The sequence below is a fragment of the Hippoglossus stenolepis genome, chromosome 3 (assembly GCF_022539355.2).
Source record: "Hippoglossus stenolepis isolate QCI-W04-F060 chromosome 3, HSTE1.2, whole genome shotgun sequence".
Taxonomy (NCBI): domain Eukaryota; kingdom Metazoa; phylum Chordata; class Actinopteri; order Pleuronectiformes; family Pleuronectidae; genus Hippoglossus; species Hippoglossus stenolepis.
This window is the reverse complement of record NC_061485.1, coordinates 7,392,885-7,404,939: the sequence shown is the minus strand read 5'-3', so window position 1 is coordinate 7,404,939 and position 12,055 is coordinate 7,392,885. Positions and strand designations below refer to the sequence as shown.

The window sequence follows — 12,055 nt, the reverse complement described above, 5'->3', positions numbered from 1 at the left end:
TTTAATATATCTTGTGGTCGAGGGATTTTTTTTTTTATTCCCACTGACACATCTTGGTGTCAGTTTGACAAACAGACAACAATTACTTTTATTTTTGCTATTTATTTACTTTTTTAAGTTATTGTCTATTTAAAATGAATTGTGTGGCTTGAAGTCAGTGTACAGGTCGAACCTTTTTTAACAATACATGTATTTAAATAGCCCAACTTGATGCATATGTCAGATTTCATTCCCCCTTAATATGCCTGATTGATTTCCATGGGACAAGTACCATAGCCCACCCTTCCACAGAATTCCAATAAAATCTCTTCTGTAGTTTTTGCGTAATTCAGCTGAAAGTCATATTTTTGTGGTATTTTGGGAGAAGATTCCCTGTTGATGAAGCAGAAATAAAAGATTTCCCATCTAAAGTTTTGTTGCATTTTGTTGCAAACTTAAAAAAATATAGAATTAACTTTGATGTCAACAAAACTGAAATTGGATATGAATTTAAGACATTTCTAAGACTTGATGTTTGCAGGGTGGATGCAGAATTCAAATGAATGTTGTTGATGGTACAACATGGGATGAGGCCTGTTAATAAACTATTAGTCCTTGCAAGTGCCAAAGTCACTTTGTCTGACAGGTCTGTAATTTGTGTAATCCCTGTTTTTTAACTTCTAAACTATATCCTGGCTTTCACACTCTCAACATCCACCTGTCGACTGACACGTTAACTCTTCCTGATGCTTTTTGTAATTGATGTTTCCCGCTGTGAGATTTGAAACCTGTGCAGTTAATGCAGAAGTAATTTAACCCCCCGACTGAAAACCAAGAACAAAGGTTTCTGTTTTTTTTCCCCCTTTTTTGAATCTGCACGATTGAACAGCTCCATGTCGCTCGAGGACACGTTTTCTTGGCAGGAATTCAGCCTCTGGCTCACTGCATGTGAGGAGCAGTTATGATAAAGCTTTAAAAAACCTGTTGGATTTTTTTTTTTTTCAAACCGGGATCAGTTGGTGAAGATAAAAATGTCAACAAACGCACAAAGCGAGTAATTGCATCATGATTGCTGAGCTTTGCAGAATGAATAGAGAAGTGGGTTTGGTTTGGTTTGCACAGAGATGGAGCTGAGTCGACAGCACACAGGTGCACGTGTGGTTAGAAAATAACGATTATTGAGGCTGTGTGAGGCTCAGGTATCGTGTCCCTGCTCAGACAAACACTGAGGATCTACATTTGGTTGGAATTTGTTTATAGCAGCAAGAGTGTAAAGTGTGAACACGCAAAGCATTTGAAAATAAATCTGAAATAACACATGTTTTGAAATAAAGTCGTTCCACATCTTTTCAAAATAGAAAAACATATTCAATATACTTTTTATTTTTTGTTTTTGTCCATTATTTTAACATTCAGGGTTTTTCTTTTATGCACAGTAGCATTTTTCACTATGAGCAATTTAATTCCACAACATCCAGACAAAACTTACAAAGATAACAACCGACTCGGTCCTGTTTGGCATGATAGATGTTTGTCATGACATTTATCTGGAAGGACTGGTGAATGAAAATAGACTTTGTAAAAATAAAAAACCTGCTGGACTCAAATAACAAGACTCCGAGCCGGCAGCTGATTATGAGCTAAATCCTAACATCGGCAACATGATCAGTATGACAACACCAGCAGGTTCTTGTTAAGCAGATAACATTTATCATGTTTATAATCCTAGACTGTTAGCATTTATTAGAAAGTGCTAATTAGCACTACAACACAAGGTACAGCGGATAATGTGATTTACAGATATTGACTAAAAGGCCCACGAAGAAAAGTCGGACAATCCCCAAAGTGAATTACTGCTCATGCTGAGGAAGATATGAATATTTGTATTATTTATTCATTTAATCCATCAAATTATTACTTTGATATTTCAGTATTGTGCTAACATTGTCGTTCATGGATCCACGACAACAAATATAGATTCATTTGTAATTTCGTGGTCTGTTTAGTGTGTTTGTATGTGTTTTATTATTCATTCTTTTTTCTACATATTTTATTTAAAGCAGTTGGATTCTCCATGATAAATGTTACATAACGTAAAATGCAGTACACAGCAGAATAAACCATACGATATAACGGCTCATCGGTAAAACAGTTTTCAGGGAATAGATCCCTCTCCAGCAAGTTACGGCTCAGAAAAAGAAGAAGGAAGTGAAGTGGCATTATGAAAACAGTCATGACAGTTATTTTAAGCATCCTCCAAAAGATGTCACACTTCAGATCAGATAAGGAAACAGAAAGTGTGACTGTTCTGTGGTTGATGAGTTACGGGAGCTGACTGTTTAACAACCGGGACCACGCCCAGAATAAAAGTAAAACAATCCCAACCACACGTTCAACTGTGGCAGAGAAACTGGCTCCAATTCAAACATGGTCAAGATGAGTCAAATGAAAAAAACACAAAGCAAACGAGCGATGGGGCGTTTTTTCCTGAAGCTGGTACGCAGGAGCCATCAATTCTGACTGTTTGCTGAGTGAAGGATAACTGAGAATCACATTGAATCAACAGGCAGATCATGCAAATGAAAAAGCAGTGCATTAAAGTTTGTCTCTGGTTTTTTAATCAGCGGGTGTTTCATTCTGCAGCAGGAAGAGAAAAAAAGAGAAAAAGCCTCAGCATCCACCTCGTCTCGCCTCCTGCTCTCGGCCCCATGCACAGATAAGCAGCAGCAGTTGTCCAGCGCTGCAAGTGGAAGTGTGAACCGTTGGGGTTTGGTCAGTGCTCGTGTTCCCTGTCACCTCAAGTGTTCAAGTGCATGACAGGACATGGTGTGTCCTTTGGATTTTCGTAGGTTGCCGTCCGCTGCCACTCTGCTGCGGCCTCACACCTGGTGAACAAACTGGTACACCAGTCTCTGGGACACGTCGGGCTTGCGGATGATGCCCTTCTTGTAGTACTGACGTATGGAGCGGCTCAGCTTGTCATAGTTCATGGCCGGTCGATTCTTCCTGAGTCCCCACAGCCGCGCAACGTGAGCCGAGTCTTCGATCTTAAAAATACCTGGTGGGAACCGCAAGAGATTCGTTATTCGTGACGGCGACAAGCCAGAAAACACATAAAAGATTTTATATTTACTCATAACTTGCATTTCTTTTATTTCTCTTCTTTTGTGTAAACCAGCAGTCTCATTGTGGTTTGACACCATAAAGGCCGAGAAGGCGCTTTCGTTAACAAAATGCTTTTGGAGACTGATTGATTTTATTGTGCTATCAAACTAGAAATATGCTATGAAATCGTATTCTTCATTTCAATTCATTGTACCGATGGGCCAGAATACATTTTTGTGCCTAAATACATCAAACTCATTAATAGCTGATCAATTATTTTAACACTATTTATTGTTTATTAATTTGACAGTTATAAGCTGTGCTCTTTTGATATTGTATGTAATAAGCTGTATGTTGTATTTAGTATTTAGTATTTGTGCATCATTAACACATTGGAAGTTGCTGGACTGGAGAAATCGGTGAAAAGCAGTTCAAGTTAAAATTGAGTCACTTCAGGAGTTGAAGTGTGAGCTGAAGCACTAAGTCTTATATGCGTGTAACAAAAAAAACATGAGGGAACCTTTTTCTTTATTGAGCCAGCGGATGCAGCGTCCGTAGCTGTGAGGTTTGAGCAGCAGCTCCCTGAGGAACTGCCACAGATGAATGGGCTGACCGGAACAGGACGAATCTGCCTCAGACCAAAGCTCCTCGACGCCTGCAACAAAACAGCAGGTGGTGGTTGAGGCTCATTGTGCGGTGACCCACAGAGAAAAAGATGCATCCTCTGGGGGACAAGTGTGTGATTTGTGCTACTGTGCATATGTGCAAAATGTCTCTGCACCTCTGTTTTATTGCAGAAGAGAAACTAACATACCTGTAGTTTTGGTTTCTCCAGCTGAACATCTCTCTTTCATCCAGGCGGCTATAAATAAAAGAGAAAGATGATTACTTTGAGAAATTAGGATTAAATGATGCTTATACCTCCTATACAGCCACCCAAATACACAAACTAATACACACACAATCCACAGCAATCCACGATAAGATAAATATCACACCCACTACCTGACTTCCATATGTCCAGGTGTGCGTGCAGCGTGTCCCCACACTGCGGCGAACGCTGGCGAAACTCCTCCTCGCTCATGGCACAGAGGTCCTTTCCCGTCAGCTCCTGGAAGGACTTCCCCGCGTGGGGCAGCCTGTACAGATGTTCGGTCCACAGCAGCCACTTCTGCACATTCCCCGTGTGCCACTCTATGGGGTCTGAGAAAACAAAGGGACGTGAGTATGGCGAGAAAACCACCAGCTGCCACGACAGTAAATGACCGGGCTTTGAGATTATCATCACATTCGGGTCAAATTCCCAGTTTGTGTGTTATGTTCAGGTACTTTGGCGTGTAATAAATCTACTGTAAACACAAGGTGTTTTTATGGCGCCTCGTTTCTAATCAGCAGAGCAGATGACTGGGGATCACATTTGGTTTATGACAGCAAGAACTCTTACAATACATAATGCTTCGTCTTGTTTGCTTTGCATGAGCGACCTCGCCCTAAACACTGTGTACACGTCGACTGGCAGGAAAAGAACCATCGCTGTCACAGCCCAAGAAAGCTCCAGCGAAAGGTCAGGATTACACAGATCCTGGAGCAGACAAACACGGCTCTGCGTCAGCGAGGATATGATTCAACAGATCTGTCGCCTTTCCTGGACGCTCCACACAACCGCGTGTTGATTTTGGGAGTGCGAACCAGTGGCTTAAGCATCTCTGAATAAATATTCTTTAACCTGCAAATAACTGACAAGATTTTGGGATGAAAAATGCCTTGTTTGCTTTACAGATCTGTGTCTTTTGTCAGTTATGTGTGTTTGTACTGTAACGCCCCGCTCGAGGATTACAGGCAACAGGAGCAGGTGTGGTGGAAGGCGCCTCCTGACGTACCTGGGGTGATGTTGAGCAGCTTGCAGGCCGTTTCGATGTCCTTCAGCACTTCTCCCACCACCATGCTCTGCACCTGCTCCAGAGACCGCTCCTCCTCCTGGCCCTCCAGCCCGGGAGAGAGGCCCTGTTCCTGGCTGTCGATGACGGGGCACTGCTCCGGTTCCTCCTGTGGCTCCAGATGGGTCAGTGGTGCGGGCGCCATCGGGGAGGCCTCTGAAACCTTCACCAGCCACGTTGCATCTTCGGTGAGAAGCATGTCGAAGCACGAGGGATAGAGGCCCTGCAGGCCACGCTCCAGGGCCTCCACGTTCGGTTTGGTCTCCCCCAGGTCCCAGGGGTCCCCGGAGCCCCTGTTTCTCTCCAGAATGGCGAGGGAGTCCTCCGTCATCCCAATCCGGGGCCCGTACACTGTCCCATCTGGTAAACTTCCCACTGAGTTTGACATGGCTGGTAAATGAAGATAAAAGAAACAGAAGAATCCACATTAAACCTTTTCTAACCCGTTACCTGCACAGGTTTCCTCTCAGCGCTGCAAAATGTTGGTTAGAAAAAAGAGTCAAATTATTCTAAAGTTTGCGATTAGAAAAAAAACGACAAATCTGCCTGTAATAGAGGCACTTTTAAAGATGTATTAAGATGTTTTGATGATCTCATCAAGGATAATCCTGGCTATAATGATCCTGATAATCCTGACAAAGGTTTGCAGCATTCAAGCAGTTGCAAATTTGCAAGCGGCGGATTTAAGACAAAAAGACAAATACCTTCCCCAACACTCCTGTCTTAACGGTTATTTAGCTGCTAAACCAGCATTTGTTTAAGCTTCGTAAGAATCTCCATGAGAGCAGCTGCAAGCAAGACTTCCTTCTGGTAATGTGCTCTGAGCAGAAGTGAGGCGCTGATGGTCGTCGCTCTGTAAAGACCCCGAGTCCAATGGAGACACCAGGAGAACGACCCTCAGGAGAGTGAAAACACACACAGGGCTGACAGGCATGGGGCCAACTGGATTTGGCTGAGTCTCTTATTTGTGGGTCAGTGGCCCAGAATGGCCGACGTCTCGGGGGCAGGTGACTCGCATTGAGACCAGAAGCCGCTCCGGCTTTCAAGGTGCCGTCTCTGCAGCCCTCCGTCTCCACTGTCAGCTGGAGATTTTAATCAAACGGAGGTCAGATGATGTGGAGAGGAGAGGGAGCGGGCGCCCAAAACCACGCGTGCAACAAAAAGGGTTTTGTTTGGTGAAGACTAAACTCAAAGGTGCGGCAGCTTTTTTTTCCTCGCAGGAAATTGCCATCATAAGTGTGTGTTTTATGGACGTCAGCTGTTGTAATCGCAGGGTGAATTCGCATATGGCACAGCTGGCATATGGGAAGGCGCAGGGCTGTCACACACACCAGGTTATCAGTGGTTGTAGAGGAGGCCACCGGAAAGGAAGTGTGCTCCCACCGTGCACATGTTCAAGGAGAGTCACAGCTTTATTTGTCAAGAGGCAAAGAAATTAAGAGTCTCGTAAAAAAGGTGACAAATGTTAAACTACGCCAAGAGTTTAAAATTCAATTAAGTGACAGTGAACTTTTATTATAGGAGGAAAAAGTGCCTGCAGATTGACAAAAAGAGACAAATGGCTTATTCCATATCCAAAAGGTGACATGATAAAAAAGTGTTTAGGTTGTATTTTGTTGTGTTGTGGGGTTAGGGTTAGGGTTACACATTTCACGTTTCTTTTTCCTTTAGGTCACATTAATTAGATTATCTTTTCTTTTAAACTGGAGCTATGGGAGTGATAATCTTCCTTCTATGGACGTTGAATGAGTTTAAAGTTCTGGTAAAAGTCCGGGTTTGATCCGTGTGTTTGTCTGTTAATTACTGTTATTGCTCTGCGACCAGGTCGTCCTTGTAAAAGAGATTTTTTAATCTCAATGGGACGACCCTGGTTCAATAAAGGCTAGGATCAAACAATTGCATTTTCTTTTTCCCTGCTTCTTTCTTCTTTCCCTTCCTGCCTCTTCTTCTCCGCTCGGTTGGCAACCAACCAACGTCAACGTGCATCACCGCCATTTCTACACATTCTATGTTCCACTCTACTATTCTTTGGCGTTTCATTACTCTAAGGTTAAAGAAGAACTTTCTTCTTTGTTCTTGTTTATTGTCGCGTCTCTCTCTCTCTCTGTATCATTGACCGTCATTTGTTTTGAATGCTGTTGTGTTGTTTTGCTTGTTGTCTTTGATGTGACTTTGATTTTTCCTCTTTGTGAAGCACAACACCAGAACGGCACTACGTAAATAAAGTTCTTCTTCTTGTTCTTCAACTTTTTATAAGCTGTTAACAACTGATGAGAAAAGTTTATATACTTTCCAGACTTCGCCAAAGATAAATGAAGTTATCTTCCCTCCCTCCTTCTAGGTCTTCTCTTTAGTCCTCAACCCCCCACTGTAAGACCTCCACCCCCTGTCTTCTTTTTATCCCTGAATGTCTCTTAAACTATCAGCCACTCTCCCTCTCACTCCATCAGAAGTCAGATTAAAAGCCACTGGTATGCCAGCCAGGCCGCTGGGTGTTAACTCTGCTCTGTAACAGCTTGCGCTAAGCCCATTAGCAAAGCAAATTTAGCCATATTACCTTCTTCCAAAAGGAAGAGGGGGCACAAGAAAAAGACACAAACACACACCCCCGAGGAGAAGGATTAAGATCCTGACTGATCTCTAAATGAGTTTGGTCAAGACGCTGATATTCATTTCAGGAGCATTAGAGCTTGCTCCATTTACTCAGCAAAGTCAGCCTTTGACACCGAGAGGGAAAGGACTCAGGACTTCAGGCCTCCACGCTGGGAACCACATTTCTTCTACATGCTTGGTCTCATTTAACATGAGGATGGTGAGGTTCCTGTTATCGCCTTGGATTTCTTCTTTCAATCCATTGTTACTACATCATTTAATGTTTTCCAGCAGAAATTCCTGCAAAACGAAATCCGACTTCTAAAAAAAGGCAAAGGTTTTTGAGCTTTTGATGTTTGAACGGTTGAAATCGGTTGAAGTATGCCGGAGTAGTCAGTGATCGAAAAAGAAGAAGAACCAACAGTAAAGAAGATTTTTAAAAACTTTGATCATGAGCTATTCATGAATTTTATTATTTTTTTCACAGGAAAAATCGGGATAAAAAAGTTAAAGAGCTCGAAATCTTCACTTCCAGACAAGTTGTAGTACAATTCTACCAATTTAGCTTAAAATGAACCCCCCAACTCATTCATCATTTTTGCTACAGAAGTCAGCCGAGTGTTTAGATTAAAGTTAACGAGTAAAACACCCAAACGTGTTCTCTCTAACCTGGAGGATTTAAAAGACCAGAAAACATCAGACCAGACTAAGTTTGAGTTCTCAGCTCGTCAGAAAAAAAAAGGTCTTGTTTTGTTTGCATGTGGAGCTAAAGGAGTGTGTACAGCCAGGCGTGACTATGTGAACAATAAAGGGAGATTTTTGGTCTCCTTTGTTTCTCATGGGAAACTTGGAGCAACTTAAGAAGTCACACTTCCAAAGATAAACGGAGTTTCGTGGTTGTGTCAAGCTGCTTATTGCTCAATGTCACGATCAGAAAAACCTGCAGGTTGGAGAAAAGATCTTATTTTATGACGACACAGACGAGTGCAGGTGTTCACTTTTTAAGGTTTTTGTTATTGTTAATTTTATGAATTTTAAATCAAAGTTGATTCTGTGTTCTCTTTTATTGCTATTTACATGATCTATACTTGACAGACTGTTGCTAATAATAATAATAATAATAATAATAATAATAATAATAATAATGACACTTTATTTCTATAGCGCCTTTCACAACCAGAATTACAAGTTGCTTCACAAACATAAAATGAAAAAAAAAAAAAAAAAGAAGAGAAAAGAAAAGAAGAAAACAATAAAATAAATAATAAACTGTTTTTTACACGGAAGCACCTAAACGCAATCAATCAAACTTAATTTATATTCTGTATGTTTATTATTTAATTTGAATCTCTTGTTTTTCTTCCCCTGACAGGTTACACTAACTGCCAATGGGGGATGTCGGGCTGGTAGTCAGGTGCACTGGCTTCAGGCCAGTAACCAAGGAAACACTGAACCATTACACAGGATTCCGAAACACAGGTGGCAGCACGAATCTCTGCCTGTCTGACTGACATCTCTCAGTGGATGTCTGCACACCACCTGAAAATCAACCTTGATAAGACTGAACTACTTTTCCTTCCATGGAAAGGCTCTCCCACCCACGACCTGACTGAGTGTGACACTCCACAGTCATCTCTCCCTTACTGCCAACATTACTGCAACAACCTGCTCATGTAGATACATGCTGCACAACATCAGGAGAACATGTCCCCTTCTCACTCAGAAGGCAGTGCAGGTTCTGGTCCAGGCTCTGGTCACCTCACGCCTAGACTATTGTAACTCCCTCCTGGCAGGTCTACCTGCTAGTGTCATCCGACCTCTGCAGCTCATCCAGAATGCAGCAGCTCAACTGGTCTTTAACCTAAATTCACTCACACTACTCCGCTCCTCTGCTCCCTTCACTGGTTACCAGTGGCTGCCTGCATCCGTTTCAAAACTTGCGTACCGTGGTGCGAACAGATCGGGTCACAGTCTACGACCAGGACATGGTCAAACCTTACACCCCAGCCTGTCCACTCCGCTCTGCATCTGCCAATCGGCTTGTTGCTGCCTCACTTCGAGCTAAACACTCACGGAAATCACGACTGTTTGCTGTCCTGGCTCCTAAATGTTGGATCAGGACAGCAGAAAGTCTATACATCTTCCGCCACAAACTAAAAACACATCTCTTCCTACTATACCTTTAATAAAAATAAAAAAAGTAGCACTTTCTTGAAGAAAATTTAACTTTCTTGATTCTTGTTGTTCTGGGTTTGTACCCTCATGGGTGAATACACTTATTGTAAGTGACTTTGGATAAAAGCGTCAGCTAAATGAAAATGGAATGGATTCTGCTGTTGGTCCAATTAAATTTTGACAGTGGTGTCATATATTTATCTTGAATGACGCAGATGATAGATTTCGTGCAACTTTTATTGGAGCCTAAGGCAAAGTGCTGATGCTGCTGGATTTAAACTACTGATAATCGGAAAACAAAAAACAAGACTAAGATTTGTTTAACAGTGATATAGAAATCTTAGGATGGAGACTTCATTTTTATTCCCTTCTGCTAATTTTATCATAACTCATTAAAAATGTAGACTCTCAGTGGAAACATGGCGACAGACTAAAGCTGGATTTATATCTCTGCATTGGGAAATAAGTCGTAGAGGCAGCTACATGTGAAGGATCTAAAGGGAAGATGAGAAAATATGAATCACTCTGGGACGGTTTGGCTTTTGTTTTAAAGTAGCATGAAACATTTAATTTATTCTTCCTCCATGCCAAAAATATTTTCCCTGCCGTCCCTTAGAACGTCAGAGCTGCTTGTGAAATATAATATTATCCTCCCCCAAACCGGCTTTGTAAAATAATGTCGAGGAGTAGGTTAACTTTACAGGATAGCTCCGACTGACAAATTGCATCCACACCTTTTGTTATAACAGAGCAGTTAATAAGTTTTAAATATATGCCTGGTTGTAGCTGCCGTATTTAATTTCCAACCTCAATGAAAATCATGAATAAATATCCTGTCTGAACCTGGATATTCGTGACAAAACTATTTTGGTTATTTCGCCCTATCATTGTGTTTTTTATCACGAAACCATCAACAACCTCTGAGGCGCTTTTTATCTCACCACATTCTGTTTTATCTTGCTAAGTGAAAGCTAATATGTAATCGTATGTGCACTAGAAACAAGATTAATGTTCAAACAAACAGGGAAAACAAAACAAAATGATGCATTAATAAGATACGACAGTTTTTATTCAACTCTCCCTGAATGATTATCTGTCAATAAAACAACTTCACTTTCCCAGATATGCTTTTGTTTTCAAATCATGGTCGTCACCTGATGAGATTAAATCAAGATTTATTGTCTATTGTAACCACGCAGAAAAACATGTATAACCGCTTCTAACTTATTATACAATATTTGATCATGATTATTTGATGATGTCTCTTCTTCACACTGTGAACAGTAAAGTTTCTAACCTAACCCGACCTCTAACCAAAAAACTAAAATCTGATCGTTTATGTTATTTAAATGTGTGTGAGTTGTGTGTGTGTAATATAGTTAATATTGCACAGAAAATATATGGAGAAATAGTTAATCGTGCACAAAGAAGATGCTTTTTATTTTCTCTGACAGATGAGATAATGTTGATATTATGAACATAGAAAAATAGAACATTTGATTTAGTTAATTGAAAACCACACCCAGTGTCACACAAAACTAAAATTTCCTCCCTGAGATAACATTTTAATTAAAATAAATAAAAAATTCAAGACTCTGTGTGAGGAATGCGTCTTCTTACCGTGGCGAAGATGCTCTGATGACCAGAGGCAAAGACTTGACTGGTTGATGGTGGACGTGGTTCAGCTCTGGTTCTGCTCAGGATGAGCGATGAGCCTTTGTCCCGGGCGCTACCCGAAGACGGAGGTGCAGCAGGAGGAGCGGAGGGCACCCCTCAAATCTGCTTCCCCTTCTGAGGACAGTCACAGAGCCCCCAGCCCAGACGACTCTCCCAGGCTTTTTAACAATTAACCTGAAAGTCACAGCCTAAAGCACAACTGCAAACTTTTAACTTCCAGAGATAGCACCTGCTGGGGGTGTGTACAAAGTGAGAGGGAGCCAGAGAAATTGACTGGGCGAGAGAGTGCAAAGGAATCCCAGCTACATTGACTGCAATTTATATTTATAGGCCAGTTGTGTTTACTCACCCACACATCAACTGTGTGTGGGTGTGTGTGTGTGTGTGTGCATTGTAGGGCCTAAATCTGTTTGCACAGTCACATTATGGGGACTTGTCTTCCTTCTGGGGATAGAGTATCAGGAAACTAATGAGTTCAGGACTTTTACTTAACTTTGAGTATGAATAATAACAAAAAGAGGACGTTCGCTGTTAAAAAGATTTTAACTCACCTCCAAACCGCTGAAGCCTCAGATTTACTTGGGCTGAAA

The 12,055-nt window shown here is 41.6% G+C and overlaps 1 protein-coding gene across 3 annotated transcripts; it reads right to left on the bottom strand.

The window, feature by feature from the left end:
- Positions 1-1,325: 1,325 nt before the first annotated feature.
- On the bottom strand, positions 1,326-11,751 carry LOC118102034 (SAM pointed domain-containing Ets transcription factor). Of its 3 annotated transcripts, none has more exons than XM_035148159.2 (6): positions 11,409-11,751; positions 4,965-5,411; positions 4,087-4,287; positions 3,899-3,946; positions 3,605-3,739; positions 1,326-3,037 (listed from the first exon to the last, which is right to left on the bottom strand). In XM_035148159.2, exons 2-6 carry the CDS (start codon positions 5,407-5,409, stop codon positions 2,859-2,861), a joined length of 1,008 nt encoding a protein of 335 aa, XP_035004050.1. In that variant the 5' UTR covers positions 5,410-5,411; positions 11,409-11,751; the 3' UTR covers positions 1,326-2,858. The 3 variants fall into 3 exon arrangements, with proteins under 3 accessions (XP_035004050.1, XP_035004052.1, XP_035004051.1); XM_035148161.2 differs by having other exon boundaries at positions 4,090-4,287; XM_035148160.2 differs by lacking the exon at positions 11,409-11,751 and adding an exon at positions 5,726-6,165.
- Between the last annotated feature and the right edge of the window lie 304 nt (positions 11,752-12,055).